This window comes from Vigna unguiculata, chromosome 4 (assembly GCF_004118075.2).
Source record: "Vigna unguiculata cultivar IT97K-499-35 chromosome 4, ASM411807v1, whole genome shotgun sequence".
Lineage (NCBI taxonomy): Eukaryota > Viridiplantae > Streptophyta > Magnoliopsida > Fabales > Fabaceae > Vigna > Vigna unguiculata.
The window spans coordinates 42,047,096-42,068,534 of NC_040282.1; the positions used below are offsets into that span (position 1 = coordinate 42,047,096).

Below are 21,439 nucleotides of genomic sequence, written 5' to 3' on the forward strand. Positions count from 1 at the left end.
TTTGACATTTCATATGCATTTTTAGCTAACATTAAAAGAAACATGTGTCAAATTGTCTAATTAAACTAAAATACTATAATAAATTGGATTTAAAACGTCAAATAAACTTATAAAATTTGGTTAAAATGATTAAATTTACACATCTATTGAATTGGAAGACTAGATTTATTCAAGATTTCTAAGAAAAATTAATTTTAATTTTTACTAAAAAATAAATGCTAAAAACATATCTAATACTTAAATAAATAAACAAACTTAAACTTTTGAAATTATGAATCAAATTAAAAAAAAAATTATTATGATTGTAGAAGAATGAAACCTACCTATTATATTACATGGAAGTGAGGGACAAAGCATATAAGAATGATTAGATCAGTGTAGGTAGGTCCTCATACTCCACTACACTCTCATTATATACTATCATTGCCCTCTACTTCTCCCTCTGCCACACCTATTTTCATTATTAATTAATTAATTAATAATCCTTTAACAATCAAATTCAATATTCACAACTTTCCTTTCCCACACCACAGATACTTTTTCTGCCAAATACCATTTTCAGACCACTCTCATTAATTTTTCCAAGAGATCAAATCCATCTCAAATTCTGAATTTTTCAAAACTGCATGATTAATTGTACAAAATATCAAAATCACGATGCAGATTAAAACAAAAAAAAATCACAAATTAACCATTTTTTAAACATTTAAGCTTTATTTCTTCTATAAATTGAAAAAGTTTAAATATATTTTGGAATTTCAAATTACCATAACAAATTATGTTTTATTTAAAAGATTAAATATGGTTTTGGTCCCTTAACTTACATTGAATTTTAAAATTAGTCTATTTCAAAACTTTATATCAATTTAGTTCTTCATCTTTCAAAATATGTAGATTTAGTGATTTTAATCAAATTTTGTTAGGTTTATTTAATTTTCGTACGTATTTCATGATTGTATTTGAGTTATTTATACTATTTGACATATTTTTACTTGTTAAGTCAAATACTATTATGAAATGCTCATATCAAATAAACATATTTAATAACTAAATTTACGTATTTTGAAATATGAAAGACTAAATTGATCAAAAATTTTAAAATTGACTAATTTTAAAATTAATTAAAAGTTAAAGAATAAAAACATATTTAAACCTATTTTAAATTATACATTATTTTGTTCTAAAAAGTTTGAAAGATATGTAAATCATCATTCATCAAGTCACAAATGGGAATACTTTATGCAAATCATGATTCAACGAGGCATATCCGAATATTGTATTATCTTTTCAAAAATTCAATTTATTAAAATAATTGGATCAATCATCATAATATATCTCTTTTAAAGTCTAAACTTTTTTTAATAATTTCATCTTTAAGAAACATTTCAGAAATTTTGAAAAGAAAATATATCTAAACCTTTCATAATCTTAATTCCTAAACTATACAAAACTATTAAATTTAACGGAACATGTTACAATTTATTTCAAAACTTTATTTATTACACGAAAGATACTTCACACACTATCTGTTAAAAAAACTTATTTATATAACTTTCACAAAATTGAAAAATAAAATAATTTATAATTTAATTTTAAAATAAAATACAGATTTTTATGACACATTTATGTCTAAATTAAATTAGTCTGACACTAAAATGGAAGGATTTAAAAATTGAGCATTGATGCTGAGATGCGTAGAACGTAGGACCCGAATGCGAAAGGACAAGGGGCATTTATGTAAATAAACAAACCCAAATTTGTTGTTGTGGGACAGAGCAGCCGCCACAGCCCGCATTTCGCGGGCTACAAACATCGTTTCTGTCTGTCTTCACCGTTTTGGCGCCAACTCGCTTTGCTTCAAATTTTCACGGGCAGTTCGGGCAGGATGTGACTCAAACCGCGTCATCACAAAAGAAGTAATAATAAAATAATCAACTATTGTATGGGACGTACTTCTAAGATAAACCGCGTCATCACAGGCTTAAATTTTTTTTTTTTTAAATTTTGAAATTAGTTTTCGAAATTTTATTCTAATTTATTTATTTATTTTTAAAAATGCGTTGATTTAGTTTTTCTTTTATTAAATTTTGTTAAATTTATTTAATATTTTAAGCGTATTTTATAGCAATATTTGAATTAATATCGAAATGAAATTTTGTGAAATGATGTAAACAATTTAAATACCATCATGAAGTGCGCTTGAAACGTCAAATAAACTTAACAAAATTTGGTTAAAATAACTAAATTCACGCATTTTTAGAAGTGAAAGACTAAATTGGTTAAAAATTTTAAAGAATGATTAATTTCAAATTTAACTAAACCTTGAGGGATAAAAACATATTTAACCCCTATATATTTTTATTTTTTTTACTAACTAAATAATTTGATTATTATTCCTATTTTGTTATCTTTAAATTACTAATTAACTTACTTTATTAATTGAAAGAAGAGAAACAAGAAAACAAAAGTAAAAATTATATCATCTTGGTGGTAAGATATTTATATGGCAATAAAAAAAAAGGATATTTAAGAAAATATTTTTTGTAATAAAAATTTAATGTTATCAAATATTTATTTCAAATAATAATATGTTTATGAGAGTATAATAAACCTGTAAAACTCGTATTTCTGGAAGTTAACACAATTTCTAAATAAGTGCAGGTTTGAGGCATAAAGATAAATTTGTTTAATAGGTTTAATATGATTGAAGTATCTTAATTTTTCTTAGTGAAATTTAAATTTGTTATCTTTTATATACTTTATTCTTTAAATTTTAAAAATAAATTGATATAATTTTATATGTCAAAAAGTATTCTAAATTAATATTTGATTTAGAGCGTATTAAATAGCATAAAATAATTAAAAATATTATTTAATCTTTCAAAAATTTAACACAGATTAAAATAATTTTATTTATTTATTTTTAAAATTTAAATATCAACTATAAATTTAAGACAAAAATGCATTTTAATTTTACCTTAAAAACTAAAAATATATTTAATTATTGTTTAACCGAAAGTGTTTTTGTCTTTAAATTTTATAACGTGAGTTTGATCCCAACCTCTTTTTTATATGAATAGATTTTTTTAATGTTTCTAAAATAATAGAAATGGAAAATTTGAAAAAAATAAATATTTTTTTTTATTTTTTATTTTTTGTAAATAATAAAATAACTATATTTATTTACTTTTAAAATTTAAACACCAGACTCAAAACTTGAGACAAAAAGATAAATTTTAATTTTATATTAAAGCTTGGACACTAAAATTCGTTGTTTAATTGAAAGTGTTTTTGTGTTTAACTTTTATAACGTGAGATTGATCTCAATCTACATAATTTTTTACATGAATGCTATTTTTTTTGTAATGTTTCTATAGTAAATAACAGAAATGGAAGGTAATTAATTTGAAAAAAAAAACACGAAAACATTATTCATTTTTTTATTTTTTTTAAGGTTTAAATATGATTTTGGTCTCTCAAGTTAATCTTGAAATTAGTTTTTCTCAAAACTTTATACCAATTAGTCATTCATTTATAGAAATGCGTGAATTTAGTCTTTCTTAACAAATTTTGTTAAGTTTATTTGATATTTTAAATGCATTTTATGATAATATTTGAGTTAACATTGAAACGAAAATGTGTCAAACGGTATAAACAATTCAAATACTATCATAAAATATACTTAAAAAGTCAGATAAACTTAACAAAGTTTGGTTAAAATAATTAAATTTATACATTTTTAAAAATGAAAGACTAAATTAATAAAAAATTTGAAAAACAAATTTTATTGAAATTTGAGAAACAAAATCATATTTAATTTTTTTTAAATAATTAAAGATGCATGTAGATATTGTTAGATAGAGAAGATAGAATCTTTGACAAGGAAAAAAAAAATAGTGACACGTCATCACTATGCTATTACGTTGGTGTTGGGTTCCAAATTTAGAATATTTGATATGCTTAGGATTCCTTAGAAACCCATGTGTATGTGTCTCTTCTACTCTCTTTCTTTCATACATTGGATTCCTTCTCATCATCTTCTTCTTCTTCTTCTTTCCACCATTTTTTCTCTTTCTTCATTTTTCTCCATCAATTAATACTTAATTTTCTTCTTTTTTTTATCATTATTTCTTATGTATCATCTCCAATTAAATGCACCTTGTGTACCATATATCTTCCACCTACTACTACCCATCAACTATTATTTTTCTTCAAAATTCAAACTACTTTTATTTTGCACCTTAAATTCAAGATGGGTTTTTGGTTTCTAAATCAAAACAAAAATTTTTAATTTAGAATAGTGTAATATTAATTGCAAAATACCAAATTTGAAAAAGTTAAATAAATTTTCTTAGAAAGCGAAAATCAGAACCATGAAAAATTGTAGGAATTAAGAATATACTTAAACCTTGTAATATGTTTTCTTTTTCTTGTCTATGGAATGTAAAATTATTATCAACTTATTTATACCTTGTTGTTAATAATTTGATATGTCTAATAATTTCATATGTTTAATAGCCAAAGTTAAGTATAATTTTTTTTTCCAATTTTTTTTTAAATAAAAACATGACAATTTTAAAACTCCAAAACAAACAATATTTCAAGTCCTTTGACGTCTGTCAGTGCAAGGACAAACGTCAATTTCAGCATTTTTTTCCCTTCTGTTGGTGCGAGTTGAACGTTGGGTGAGGATCGAACTGACGTAAAGGGACGTCGGGCTCTTATTTTTCGACGTTACCTAACGTCAGTTTTTCTTTCAGACGTTAATTTTAACGTAACCATATATGACTTCGGTATTTTTATAGACGTCAAAAACAAAAAATAATATATGTTATAAGCACTTTTTGTGTTAGTGTATATGTGTAGTAAGATTGAATGAAGAAGTCGTTTCGATACATCCAATAAGTCCCGAACACCAAGCATAATTTAATTTTTTTTTCACTTTCTTAAATATTTTTTAAAGACAAAACTGTGACGAAATTTCACATTATAAAGTGGACAATATTTTGAAAACAATGATTGTTGGACGGATTTGGGTCGGATAAGATCATAGTCGATTAGAGTATAATATTTATTAGATTATAAAGTTTATAGTTATATGTATTACATGGAAGAGTAATGAAATCAATAAATGTGTATATTATGTGATATATAAAGTAGATGTTGTTGTAGTAGTTATAGGGAGAAAGTAGAGTAGTAGAGTATGGACCAAGCTATGGAAGGTAGAATCCATGGTGAGAAGTCACAGTCACTGCAAAATGGTTGCAGAGTTAGGGTTTGTGCACTGTCATACCACACTATATGTCAAAACCCTATCTGCAAACTCTGTACTTCTACATTCATATTTCCTCTTCACACCAACAACACTTTTTCAACCATCTTTTATCATTTCTTTCTACTGCATGCTACTCATTTTCTCCATTTTTTTTGGGTCCAAAATAGTTAATTTATTAGTTACTCTTATTCAGATTTTCTGAGAATAAAATTTTACAGTAATGATAACTGATTTTTTTTATTTCATTTTGAACAGCAATTTGGTACCTTATTTTTTCGGTGAATTTAGATTTCATATATTTTTCAAATTGTGTAATTTGAAGCAGTTTTAAATATTACATGTGTTTTTTATTCTGACATTTTAATTAATTAAACTATTTATTTATGTTATGTTGACAATTTGAATAATATGGTAGATATAATTTCAACTGTATGAAAATTAAAAATATATATATATATATATATATATATATGAAACTTAAACAAATCATGGGTTGGATAAAAATTACAACTTTTTAAAATATATGAACAGTAAAGATATAAAATAAAATAAACCCAAAACTATAAGGCTTGAAAAAAATACACATATTAAAATTTAACCTGTTTTTTTTATTACAACAATTACAACAATTTTCAAGTTATTGTAAATAATAAGTTTAATTGTAAAAAAAATATTGTAAATAAAAACCATTTATTGTAAATAGTACAGTATAATTGAATGTCCTTTAATACATGTTTATTTAATTAGTAAATTTTATTTGTTATTATTTTTACCTACTTATATTAGTTTAATTAGTGCAAACGAATATAAAATAGAGAGAAATAAATAGATAAATTATGGAAAAAAAATCATATTAAACATGTTTAATTAAATATAAAACTTTTTACTCAACGTAAAATGTTGATCTACAAGAGAATCACATAATATATTACTTTACATGAACTAGATCCTTAATAAAAATAAAATAATATTTATTAAACATAGGAAAATACATATGGTCACCAATTAAAAATTATTTATTGCTTTAATTGAATATATCATAATATTGTATACAATATATAGCCATCTAAATCAGTACAATATAATATCACATCATCATTATATTTAATAATTGAACTAACTTATATTATCATCATTATATTTATTAATTGAACTAACTTAGATTATCAAGATGTCAATTAAGCGAGACTATCTTGTTTGAACTAATTATAAAAGACAATAAAAACTATTAATATTTAAGAACAATATATATAATCATACAATAAATGCTAATTTTTTCTACATTACCTTTGTCTTGCACTCAAACATAATGCTTTTAATTTTCTAGCTAATTAAGTACAAGAATAAAAAACCCTACCCACCAAACCAAACTACTAGTAAATAAATAAATTACAGTTAACAGATGAATTCAAAATTCACTATTGGGTAAATGTGATTATAGGGTTTATCGTGGAACTTTTTTATTCATTCATAATAATTCATCTAATCAACACAATTAAAACTCTTGTTATGAACCAAATGTACTCCTCAACCTCATCGTTCATAGAGGAAAAACATAATTTAGATTATCGTAAAACATCTATGAGCTTAATAGTAGAAATTTAAGTATGAGTTTGAATTACATAATATAAATAAGAAAATTGAACATGTTAAGAAAAACTTACATTAGAAATTGTTTCGTAATATCATATATAGATTTATTTATAGTTTCTTGGCATTGAATATATTGTCCAAATATCTATCATTAAACGATTATTTTGTTTAAATTAAGAAAGTTATTGAGTTAAATATGTTTTTAGTTTCTAAACTTCAATACATTTTGGCCCTAAACTTTAAAAATTAATGAATGTAATTCTTTTAACTCAATTACGTTAACTTCTTTTATGTGCTGAATGCATTTCTTAATAGATATTGAATCGGAAATATGTCAAACAGTGTAAACAACTCTAATACTAACATGAAATGCGTGCGACACATAAAAAAGTTAACATAATTGGATTAAAAGGACTATATTCATTCATTTTTAAATTTTAGGGACCAAAATATATCGAAGTTTCAGAGATGCACGAATTTCAATTTTGGATCAAAGTTCAGGAACTCAAAACATACTTAACCCAAAATTTTTAAATAGGTGTATCACATTATAATGATTAATTCATCATTTGACGTTGAATCTTCTCATAAACATCAAAATATGTTCATTAATCATCACTACAAAAAAATCTCTGATCGATAACCAAATTTTAAGGATGAAAAATAATTAGTCAATATGTAACTCACTTAGCTACTAATTTATAAACTAAAAATTATTAATAACTAAAATAGTTTTTAAAGTAGTCTCTAAATTAGTCACTCTAGTGAACTTATCTCTAAATTGATTACTATTATTAACTACAACGATTTTAGTTATCAAAAAAAATTATCTCTAAACTTGTTCATTAGCAGCCAATTTAAATACAAATTTATGTATAAATATGTTTGGTAGAGCTAATGTTAGTAACTAGAGATGGCAAATAAACCCGTGTCCGTGGGTATCACCCGAACCCGTCCCCGTTTTGACGGGGAATCCCCGCTTTGACTGGGTATGGGTATGGGTATGGGTAATACCCGAAATTTTCAACTGGGGATGGGGATGGGGATGGGGATATATATATATCCGCCCAAATACCCGTCCCCGCTTAAATTACTAAACTATTTATAATTTATTAAATAATCTAAAAAATATATATAAATAAATAATATATTTACACATAAAATATAATATAATATAATATAATATAATATAGTATATATACATATAAATAAAATATACTTATATATATATATATATATATTTACACATATACATGTAATATAATATAATATAATATACATATAATATATATACATAATAATATAATATAATATATATAATATATACGTATAAAACAAATTAATCATTTAACTAGTGAGATCTTTTATAAACAAATTTATAACATGACAAATTTATAAAAATTTAAAAGAAATATATATATATATATATATATATATATATATATATATATATATATATATAAAAGCATAAAATATCTACGCATATACATATAATATATATACATAATAATATAATATATATTATTATATTTATATTATTATATAATATAATATATACTTAAAATAAATATATATCTATAAATATATATATATATATATATATATATATATATATATATATATATATATATATATATATATATATATATATATATATATAAACATAAGATATCCACACATATAATATATATATACATAGTAATATAATATATAATATAATATAATATAATATAATATATATATATATATATATATATGTATATATATAACATATTTCTCATTCTCTTTGTTTTTTGTAATACACTTTGTTTACTCTCTCAATTGTCTGGTTTGTTTTTCAAGATTTAATTTTGAAGGTAATTTTTCTTCTTCTTATTACATAATTTTTACTCTCTGTACATGGTTATGTTCAAATAGGTGTTCCTCAATTTCATTCTATGAAATAATTTTTAGGTTACACATTTGATTATCTTTATTTATTTATTTATTTTCATGAAAATGTTTGACTCTTATTTTGTAGCTCTTCTTTTTGTTACTTTGGTTATACACTTTTTTACTCTCTTTTATTTGTTTGGCTTGTTCTTTAAGGTTTAAGCAGATCTTCAAGGTACTTTTCCTTTTATCATAATCTTAATTATACATTTTTTTTTCCGTTATGTTATGTTCAAATGGATATTCTCAAATTTGGGTCACACATTTAATTATCTTTACTCCTTTATGATAATTTTATTTATTATTTATTTTTTGTTTCATGATAATGTTTAATTATTTACTATAGAGGCTTTGATGTGTACAAGAAGTTGGATATGGAACTCAAACCATCTAGATAAGTTACTCAAATTTATTAATATTTTTTGTTAGTATTTTTTGTGAATTCTCATCTAATATTCTACATTTGGTGTTTGTAGGTGTTAAAAAATTAAAAGGAAAAGATGTTCTCATGAGTGAAAATGAATCTGATGAAGAAGGTACATTATATTCTAGTAATTAAAATTTTCAATTTCAATTATTATATCATATCTAATTTTTCATTTTTTTCTATGTGTAGGTGGATCGAATGCAAATGAAACCACTGATCATTTGTAAAATTAATAAATATTTTGGTTATTATAAAATTTTAGTAATGTGTAATTTTTTAGCTTTTATATAATTATTTGAATTTTATTTAGTTGTTATTTGATACTTTAATTTGAGATTTATACTATTATAATATTTTTCTTAATATTTGACATCATGAAAATCAAAAAGAGTATGTTATTTTAATATTGAATATTTTGATAGTATCATGATTCCGTTGGTGTGATTTTTAAATTTTTTTTATAAAAAATATTTAATTGATATATGGAACAATAAAAAAATGGGTATGGGTATGGGTATAAGAAAATACCCGTTACCCGGTGGGGATGGGGATGGGGATGGGTCAAAAGTTGTATACCCGTTGGGTTTGGGGATGGGGATGGGGATGAATTTTTATTATGGGGATGGGGATGAGATCATGATACCCGTACCCGCCCCGCCCCGTTGCCATCCCTATTAGTAACCAATTTAAAAACCAATTTACTATAATAACTAATTTAGAAACTATTTTAACTATCAATCATTTTTAGTTTATAAATTGGTATATAGATTGATCTCACTAATAAAAAAATTTCTTATAGTACATATCAATAATAAATAATAGAAGATTAGAACCAATCTTATAACATCACCAAGAGTAAGATTTACGAAGAATAGAGCATGTGTGGTTTTAATTTTTTGTCTTTGGAAATATATTTTTGGTCCCCACAAAAGAATATATAACAAAATTGAGTCCATGATGATAAACATTATAATAATTCAGGAGTTCTATCTTTAACGAAAAGCACTGTTTGGTCAGTTCCAATTTGAAAGCAACAAAAGTGTTACTTTTTAATTTCTCTCATGAAAATCGGTCACTAGTTCATCAATTCATGCACACTTTTTATTTTTTATTCTTATTGGTTCAAATTGATTAAAACCAATGATTTTATTGCATTTAATTTCATATTTAATGATTTTTTTTTCTGATTTTGCAGGGTCTTTTTAAATTTAAACTAATAAAAGAAAATGTGTTTGAAATAAAGTGATGTCATCATTTCTTGTTTTTTCATACAACATTATTAGTATCAAGTGCCAATTAAATTTGTTGATACATAATTTCTGTTCAGAAACTTAATATAGTAAAAAAAGCACTTAATTTGTTATCATTTAAAGATGAATATTAATTAGTTCATGTTTGTTAAAATTTTAGTAAAAACGATAAATTTTAAAAATAATAGTTTTGATGTCCTTTTTAATATCTACATTAGTTTTATACATTGATTTTTAAAATTTTAACCAAGTTGTTTGAATCAAACTCAAATTATACATTCTAGTTAAACTAAAACTATTTTTCACTAGATGTAAAAAGCCATAACACATTTTACCCTACATTTGAATTCAAGTTATTACATTTTTTTTTTCTCAAACAACATCTTAAATACAAGATCAAGCCAATTGAAGAAACAAAGGTGAGAACTATAGTTCTTTCTTAAATAGAAAGAATCCAAGAATGTTGTATAGAAGTGACATCATGGCTCCTATCACAAGCTATTTTGTAGACTCAATGAACTTAAATTAGGGTTAATGAATGATGTGGACAAATAGAATCACATTGATGTATAAAAACTACAAGGTTCAATATTTTAATCATAGCTAACTAATTTGGCATGTTATCAAGAATGTGATCTCATAAATAAATGTAACAAAAACAAAAATCTCACTTGATAAAAGAGGTGCTTCCTATAAGGAAGCAAGGGGCAAAGTGAAAAGTGATATGAATGATAAATTTTACTTTTTTTTTACTTTATTTGTTTTTTTCTTACACAAAAACATCATCATCTGGTACCCATTCAAGCTAAGATAATGATATTATGACTTTCATTTTTTGACTTTCTATCTTTTACTTTTTGATGTGACTTAGTGTGGGTCATTGATTAATGTACCACTATCTTTTTTTTTTTTGAATGAATCAATGACCCACATTAAGTTACCTTAAAGTGTAAAAGATATAAATCAAAAAATGAGAGTCATGATATAATTTTTCTTTTGGACGTAAAAACCCATTGCAACTTCAATTCTAAAAAATGACCAAAATGCGACAAAGTAAGAGCGATCTAAAATCACCACATTTACTACAACTTTGCTATGTGCTTTCTTGAAAAAACCCTAATCCCTAGAAACCTTTTTTTCATTATTAACACCAAAGAGAACCTCATATTAGGTCATCATCAAAAACAACAACAACAACAATTTTTAAACAAATCCTTTGGTCATGCCAACTGTTTCATGTTGACTCCTTAAACTAATCAAAGATTCTTATCCATGATATAGGAACCAAAAAATCTCATCCACACAAATCACAAATCTAATTAATATATCCAAAATCATCCAAGCACTAAAGATGCAAGAGGGTCAATGAGATTTTTTTTTGCTATGTTTGATTAAACCATTTTTCATTTTGGAACAGTGACAATTGCATAGGATTCTAATCATCTTATGTACTTGTGTTAATTATTGTTTCCACTTTTAATAATCTGAGAGTGTTATCACCTAGTTGTGGTGTGCAAGAGCAAGCTAAAGTAGGTGGGGCATCGAAAAATAAATAAATAAAATTGGGTGGGACATAGAAGAAGATTAAAGCAAGAGTTGCAGAGGGTGTAAAAAGGTACATGGGAGAGGAACAAGATTCATTTTAATTTGTCATCATCTATCAATTTGTGCAATGGGAAAGTATTTCCATAATCAAAATAGTAAAACTAATTTCTGAAAATTAATCACTAAAATAAATTTTACCCTTTTATTCTGTGTGAATATAATTATCGTTGTATAAATTATTTTAAAGAGTGTGAATATAATCATCGTTGTATAAATTATTTTAAAGAGTTCAACTATGTATAGGTAGGAAGTCTCACATCGACTAGAGATAAGACAATTTCATAATATATAGGTGAAGTGCAAACCTCACCTTACAAACCGGTTTTGTGAGATTGAGTTAGGTTTAAAATCCACTTCTAACATGGTATTAGAACCAAGTTAGAACCTATCTTAACGAACTAACTTTCTTGGATATTCTGTTTCACCCGTTATCGAGCCGCTAACGGACCACCCACTAATTTTTAGTCCCACACACGAGATGCATACAAGATGCATATAAATGAGGGGGTTGAGTTAGACTTAAAACTCACTTCTAACGTATCAATTATATCACTAATTTATACAAGAACATATTTTGCATGTACATTTTTAGTATTAACTAAATTTTATGAAAATTCACAATCTTTTTGTACCCCATGATCTTAACTATTTTGAAAAGATTTTTTCTTTTGCATGGGTAAGGTAGCTTTAGGCTAGTTGGAGAATTTGAGAATTTGACCCACCCATGTACAATGTAACACGCTTGTGTTTACGACTTTTGTGTATGGGACTTAGTGGAGAAAAAACTATTGAGTTGAAACCTAGGAAACACAAGAAGTAAAAAGGAGTACGACTCTTTTTACAAAAATAATAATAATAATAGGTAATTATTCTTTGTGTAGTTTTAGATTAATTATCTATAAAAATTAATAAACTTGTCGTGATGATTTAATATTAAATATATTATCTTTTTTAATGTTTTATTTTTTATGACTAGTAGTATATATAAATATAGGAAAAATTTTCTTTTACACACCTCAACCCTCATTTGATACATTATTTCTTTACTTTTCCCTTATAAAAAAAGCATGTGAAATGAATAAATGAATGGAAGTGTGTCATGGTTTATTTACTTTAAGGGTCCACTTATAATAATATTGTTAAGTTTTCATGATTTTATCTTTGTTTCTTCATGTTTGAGAATTCCTGTAAAAATATTTTGTTCTACAATAATAAGTAAAAATATATTTTAACAATTACAATTTATACCCATAATACAAATTGATGATCAATGCTTATACAATTTATAATTAACATATAATGATCGTTTATAAAATTAATTCAACCGTTATATATTTTAAAATTGAAAAACTTGATTCAACTTTAAGAGAATTGCATGATTGCACTTTCAAAGATTAAAACTCTAGTTAATTTTTTTTATTTACACTGAGACCAAATTAAATAAATAATAAAATTAAAAAAAAACATTAAAGTTTTTTGTCAATGAAATTCGTAATTAAGATTAATATTAATAGTGGCTAAAAATGTATTAAACATAACTATATTTGAATTAGTTTATTCATATTTTAACATTTCAGAAAGATTCTTCTTTTAGAAAAAAGAAATAAACATGTGTTCATTCCTCAAAAACTAATTGCATGCTTTTGGATATTATTCTAACATACATCATCACTCATCACCCTTGAAGCAAGAGTTTCTTGTTTCTGCATAATTTGCATATTTGAATATGAAATCAAAACTCAAATCTTTGATGCAGTTCCAAATACAAGAAAAACAAATCTCATCCGTTTCTTATGGGATTTCTTGAGAATATTTGAGGCATGGTGGGAGCAGAACAAAAGAGAGAAACATAATTTATGACACAGAGAAAGAATTGAGTCAGAAAAAGTTTCTTCTTCTGCAGAAGATTTCAGATTTTGGAGTAACAAGACCCAACATGTCATCATATTAGTACATATTCAGGGGATGAAAAATTTGCACCAAAATTTTGTTAAAACTTTTACCTCTCTCAATAACTCCAACTTCTGCACCCATGTGTGTGACAGTTTTTTTCACATTAATGTAAACAAAAAATTAGCATGGAAATATTAGGTACTAAGAATTAAGTCCTTTTGGTCTAACACACCAAACAATTAGGTATATCCAATTGCACATGAGATGAAGCAATAAAAGCAGAGAAAAAACCAACCAAACTAACCCAAAAAGGGAAACAATAGCTGCACCAAACTACAACCACACCCTCTTCAAAAGGCTAAAACTTACACCAAATCAGAATCTTCACTCACAGCACAAAAGGGTCACACACAGTTGAAAGCACAAAAAACACAAAACAAAACAACTCAGTTCATTCATCTCTACAAGTTATCAGAATCACAATGATTTCATTTCACCCAAATAGCAGCAAAATCTCAAGATATATTTAAAGCTTCTTCTCATTAATGAAAAAAGAGAGTAAATAAACTACATAATATAGCCTCTAAACAAAACAAAAAAATCAAAGCAAAACCTACTCAATCCTCCTTTCTAACTTCTAAATATCATTCCCTTTTTCCTTCAAACTTTATACACAAGTTCTTGTTTCCCAACCTAGGAAAAGAAGAAAGAGCAATTACAAGCATTCAGAACAAAAAAAATTCACCTCCATTAGGATAAAGCAAGCAACTCCAACCATTCATGAACTCACAAACACACATGTATGTGAAGTAATGAAACAAACACACACATAAAACTTTGAAGTATGTGTCTGCAGAACTAGCCATTGATTTTTTCTCATCATGAACAGCTGAAATCACTTACTTTATCATATACATATATATATAGAAATTGAATTTTGAGCTCCAAATAAAAGTACACTACCCAAATCTCTCTCTCTTCTAAGACCTTGATTGCTGTTAGTTGAATGAAGTAGAATCATTTGGCTTTATGCAACTTGAACACACTCTCCAAATCAGGTGGCGTGAAGAACTCTCTGACACCGCCGCTGCCGCCGCCGCCACACCTGGTCGGAGGCCTGCACTTCCGCGGCGCCGGCGGGCACGGCAAATTGTCGGGTATTCTTGATTCTTTTGCTGTGGGTGTTGTGGAAAGTTCTTCACCATTATCGTCTTTGTTGTCACCGCCATTAACGCGCTTCGTGTTGATGGGTTTGAGAGACCGAACCGTGATTCCGGCGATTACCCACTTCTTGGATTCCGATTCCAGGTCGGAATGAGAGAACCCCATGTTGAAAAAAAAGGGAAGAGAAGAACTTTGGGTGAAAGGTTCAAGCTTTTGGGTGAACAAGAAGAAGAAGAGGGAATAAGAGAAAAGGGTTTTTCAGTTTATGTCTTGAAGGATCAAAAGGAATGAAGAAAAAAAGAAGAGGGATAGTAAGAAAAGGGAGTATGAGTTTTTCGTGGGAAAATATGAATTTTCCGAGAAAAAGAAAGAGGAGAATGGGAGAGAGAAAGGGGGTGACCGTGTTTTTACGGGCAGAGCGAAGATGAGGTTTTGGCGCCAAAATTTCATTGGTTTGGGCAGCAACGGCTCTTTCTCCCGCCTTTGGTTTTTTTGGGGGGAATTTCCTATTTTACCCATTTTTTGTTTTAGTTTTATTATTTTTTAATAAGTTTCTAGGAAATGATGTTTTTTTTTAAACAGTGTGACACTAAGATCGGTGTAACAGTAATGAGTGTTGCACGACGTCGTTTGATGGGGCAGACGTATTCTTATGAAATTTTGTACAGGTGTAACTGACCTGTAAAATATTATTTAAAAATAAATAGTTATGATTAAATTGATTGTTGATTTTTATTTATTTATTTATTATTTAGTTGAAACTTTAATTTTCTTTATTTTTTTATCAGTGATTTTATTTAATATAGATTGTTTTTAATTTATTTTCTTGCTACCTTAAATTAGTATGTGCTATATTGATAATTTAATTAAAATAAAAAAGTACATAAAACTAAGATTTAGCCTAACTACCATGTTTTTCCTGATGCTAGGACTATATAATTCATTTAAAATATTTTGTACTGCTTAAAAAATGTACTTAAATGTTTGAGTTTAATCTAAATTAAATTATAATTGAAATCAATTTTATAAATTAAATTAATATAAAACTAGTTTTGCAGAGGATCAACCCAAGTCCAAAAAATAGACTGTATCACTGAATTGCACGTGGACCTGTCAAATAACTATGAAATCCAATCACTCCATTCAAAGCAAAAGACCAGGTTTAAAATAATAATATAATAATTATTACTATTATAATAATAAGTGTATTATATCAAAATTGAAGAAACTATAATTTACCATAATATATTAATGACAAAGAAAGAAATAGATAAGATAAGAAGTACTTCCACTAAGTTGTTTTATTTTTTTTCATTTCTATAAATAAAAAAAATTGTCAATATGTGAGATTTGGTATTTTACACAAGTACAAAATTGAATAACTGTAAAATCAGAAATAAAGTAAAATAAAATATCTAATTAAGATAGATGGTATGAAAAAAAGTTAGATTAAAAATATAGAATAAGTGATGTATAAAAAAAAATTGTTCCACAAGCTATCAACAAGTTTATCATGTTTGGCTTATGCTCTTTGTTGTTTTTAAAATCAATTTTAATTTCACAAAGAAAATCATCTAAAGTCTACCACAGCATTTTAATATTCTTCTCTCTTTAAAATGAATAAACTTTAATAATATTTAGTTTTATCTTGAAGATTGAATAGATTAAAAATCATTCAAAATTGATTAAAAATATTATTTATGTTTAATTTTTATTTATAAAATTAAAAATAAAATTCTATTTGGAACTAAACTATTCACGTCAGGATTGTAAAATCTTAATAATTTTTTTCTAACATTTGATTAATACTAAATTAAAGAAGTTTAACAATTTTTTGAAAAAATGTTGTTTTTTTAATTTAACATTTTATTAATATTTTTTTATTATAACAATAAAATCACTTAAAAATAACTTTATTATATATATATATATATATATATATATATATATATATATATATATATATTCCATGCATCACACGCAAGATCAGAAACAGTTCTGATTCTACAACAGTGCTGACAAAACAAGAAAAACATTTACTCTTAGATGAAGCAATAGGTTCAGAACCTATGTCATTCAAATAGGGTAAACTCATACACCATGTCATTTTCACAGTAAAATTGAGTGAAATTTTTAAAAAAATTCAAACTTTAGCATGATGTATATGATTAGAATAGGTATGTTGGAGTGTTGCATTTATCATATTTTGCATTTAGTGAACGTGTAACTTTGTCGATAAGAAATCATGGCCACATTTATTGGATGGGTGACTTATTTTCCAAATTATTCAGATGAACAATTTAAAAATTTACAAGTTGGATAAATTGTACTTGCAAATACAAATTTATTATGAAGAAACTTTATATTTGCAAACCCCATTTCATTTTTGTTACTACACGGTTTTAGTTTTAGTTTTATTTTCCAAATGTCAAATTAAAAGTCCTAATTTCTTTTTGAAATTCTATATACTTTTAGCTTTTGGACTTTGAGATAACTCTTATTTTAGTCTAAATTTTAAAATAATTCCAGTTTTCCAAATATTATATTGATAGATGATATGATGATATTGTGAATTGTTAGTGTTTTTTATTTGTGGAATAATACATGATTGAGTGAAATTAATGTGTTAAATTTGAGATATGTTACTCGTGAATAGCAATTGGATTAATTTTGTGATTGAAAGTTTTTGACACTTATGTTTGTGGTTAATTCAAGTTTGGTATTTGTTTGTCATCGGTTCTTAAGTTGCTTAATTGGGGATGCAAAATTACAGAATCGTGTTTTGCAGGATTATGCAGGCTTGTTGGTCGAGAGTGAGCTTGCTCAACAGATCTAAAATCAGAGGCTCAATAATTTAGGAGTCGCCGAGCAAACCTAAAGTCAGGGGCTCACTAATTTGGGAGTCACTGGTCGAATACATGCTCACTCAATGAATCCAAAGTCAGAGAGTTTATTGACTTTGCAGTCGCTGGTCGAGACCACCCTCGTTAAGCGAATTTTAGGAGGATTTTCCCTCCGGATTCCTAGTGATACACTCGTTGGACGAGCCATATAGTCACTGAACGAGTGGATATTTGTGCACTTTTTGCCTAGCGAGGAGATGGTTTCGTTGAGCTAGAATCAGAACCTTAGTAGTTGTTAGATGATCAATTCTAGAGCCGTTGTGATTTTTATGAATGATTGCTTAAGAAGTGATTGGTACATGAGATGTAATTGAGATTTGTTGATGCTATTCAAGGAGAATTAATGGTGAATTGTTGTAGTGTATGCATTGATGTAGGGATTCAATTAGAAGTTATTATGACACTCTAATAACCATTCAATTTTCAAGTAGAGGGTATGTGGTGAGAGGAAAAGGTCTTTATTTGGGAATTTTGCCTTGGCCAAAGACGTTAACGGACTAACATTGTGTCTGGTAGAGTTTAACTCTTTGTTTATCGCTCTGCAGAGCACTGGATGTCACTACAAGTGCACGACTTACTAGGGTTCAATATCAATATCTATAATTGAGTCATTAGCTTTAGGTCTTTGTACGAAATATGATGATTGATTTTGTACGACTTAAATATTTGTATTTTGAAATGGTTCAATATTTTTATACATTTGCTTACCCTTTTCTCTGTATCTTGTTTGTCTTGTTTGTTTTTTCTTTTGCAATGATTGTTTGATTAGTGTGAGCAAACAAGGAAGTTGTAGCTCAACCAGCTCAAGGAGAAGAGGATGCATTCTATCAAGTTAGCATATGGAATTCTTGTGTAAATTTATATTTCAGTATGTCTTATTTTGGGATGACTATAATATTGTATTTACATGTTGGTATTCTATGTTTTGTGATTATCATCTATGAAATGTTTTGTTTAATAGTTTTATACTATTAGATTAGATGTTACAAAAATCATGATTTTAGAAAAGAATTTGTGTCCTGTAAACAAAATTTGTTATTTTTTGTGATTGAAAAAAAAATTAATAATTAAAAAAATATTATCTTTCTTGAAGAAGGTTAAGATAAAATTAGCATATATTTTACACTAAGGTCATACCAAAATGGTAACCTTTTGAGAGGCTAAAACCTTTGAATAAATAAATAAAAAATACTACAAAAATTAGATGAGTGCTGACAAAATATAACCCTAGATTGCTTCATAGTTAACTATATCATCACTAAATATAAGAAAGCAGTGTGAAATGTTTAAAAAAAAAAAATCAAACCCCCACAAATGCAAATAAAAAAAAAATAGTTTACCAAATAAATTTACAAAACAATAGATGAAAGTGTATAAATCATTATTAATTTACTTTATTAAACCCTATGAAACTGTATAGTGTTTCCCAAAAAATTGTAAACATGAGAAACCACATTTCAAAGGTATAGGTATATATATGTGAGTTCGTGTTGAATCAATCAATAATCCAACTTTGAAACATTGCATAATTTTGATTTTAATGTGTTTGGATAGAACATCACCAACTAATTTTCACTCGGAAACAAAAAGATGCATAAACTACCTTGTTATGCTAGAAAATGACCTATTTAGAACAAATGTGTAAAACTCAACAATTAAAGTTGAAGTTGGAAGAAATTTTCACCTATTTATTGTATCAAACCATATAAGAAGATTTAGTGACAAATAATACTCCTTGGTAATTGTGACTAAACTAATACCAATATCCCAAATGAGAAAAAGAAAACATTTCGATAAATTATTCAAATTGAGGAGAAAAATACGAAAAAACTAAGACCATCATACTTTAGATCCATTTATATTAAAAAGAATATTTTAAATATAATTAAATTAAATAAAATTAATTTATAAAATAAAACTTACAATTATTTAGTCAAATGTTGTCTTGTAAAGATGAAACATACACCTTTGGCATGAATTGAATTAAATGACTATAGAATTTGATAGTTTGATAAAGTAGCTAGGCACATAGCATCCACATAATTGATTTGGTAGTCTTAATTGGAGACCAATACCACACTCCAATAAATAAATATTTGGTATAAATAATTTGTAACATGTTATTTACTCTCATTTAATATTTTAGGTAAAAGTTTTGCATAACTCTCTCTATAATATATGTTTGCCAACACAAACCTAACTGGTATGAACTCTTCATATATATATATATCGAAAAATAATTATTTGTAAAACCATTTTATATTTTATAAGAATAATAATATTTTGATATTTAAAAAGTCTTTAAATATTTTGAAATTACTTTCTATTATTCTTATTCTTTTTATCAAATAATTCTTCTTTATGATTATTTTACACGATAGTTGTTAGAATGAGTTTTTTCCATTTTCAGTCAAATAAAAAAAAAATTTAACACCGAAAATAACAATTTAACAATTCATCATAAAATAAAATAGTCATAGAAAAATAAACTTTATATTAAAAAAAATGATAAATGATAACATCAAATAGGATTGAAGAATCTTTCAATTTATACTACTTCAACTTCAACATAAAGAACCGATTATATTAATTGATTATACAACATAATTCAGTATAGTTTATATTTTGTAACAATTACTAATAGTTTATTATATTTATAATTAGTAATAAAAGTGATTTTTTTAATTATTATTCAGTGTACACATTTTATTATTTGATATCTATAAATATAATTTATTTTTTTATTTTTTATTTTTGTAAGAAGACTATCTACAATGAATAATAATTATCGGTTGAATGCTATGTAACTACAACACTATACACTTTTATATTAATTTTTTATAATTTTCATATAAATTTTAGTATTTTTTATTTTAATAACTGTTAAAACATTTAATTTTCAATTACATGTTTTTTAATTTTCATTAGTTATAAAAGAAAGTTAATACACATATTTTCACTAGTTTGAATAAAATAAATAATTTAAATAATAAATAAAATAAAATAATTTAAATTTTGATATTTTGTGAAATAAATTTAATATCTACTAGTAAAAAATTACTTATTTTTCTTTATTTTAATTATAATTTACATTTCTAAAAACAAATTAATCTTTTGACATTAATTTATTTTACAAAACCTCAAACAGTAATATATATATTATAAACAATAGATTTTTTTATAAGTAAATGAGTCATATTTATATATTTCTTAACATTCAGTTGCCTTTCTAGACAGAACACTGTTCATTTCCAAATATATCACTTCAAACTTTCCATTCTTGATCTCTTTCTCAAATTTAGAGTTGCACACAGAGAACATTGCCAGACTTTAACCATTACAATATTTCTTTACAACTACATTGTTAGAGATTAATAGAACATGAAAAAAAAGGATA

At 25.5% G+C, this 21,439-nt stretch overlaps 1 protein-coding gene across 1 annotated transcript; it reads right to left on the bottom strand.

Annotated features, from left to right (window-relative positions):
* Nucleotides 1-14,498: 14,498 nt before the first annotated feature.
* LOC114182403 (cyclin-dependent protein kinase inhibitor SMR6) lies at nucleotides 14,499-15,504 on the bottom strand. Its single transcript, XM_028069272.1, has one exon. The coding sequence runs from the start codon at nucleotides 15,302-15,304 to the stop codon at nucleotides 14,993-14,995; it is 312 nt and encodes a 103-aa protein (XP_027925073.1). The 5' UTR covers nucleotides 15,305-15,504; the 3' UTR covers nucleotides 14,499-14,992.
* Nucleotides 15,505-21,439: the final 5,935 nt, after the last annotated feature.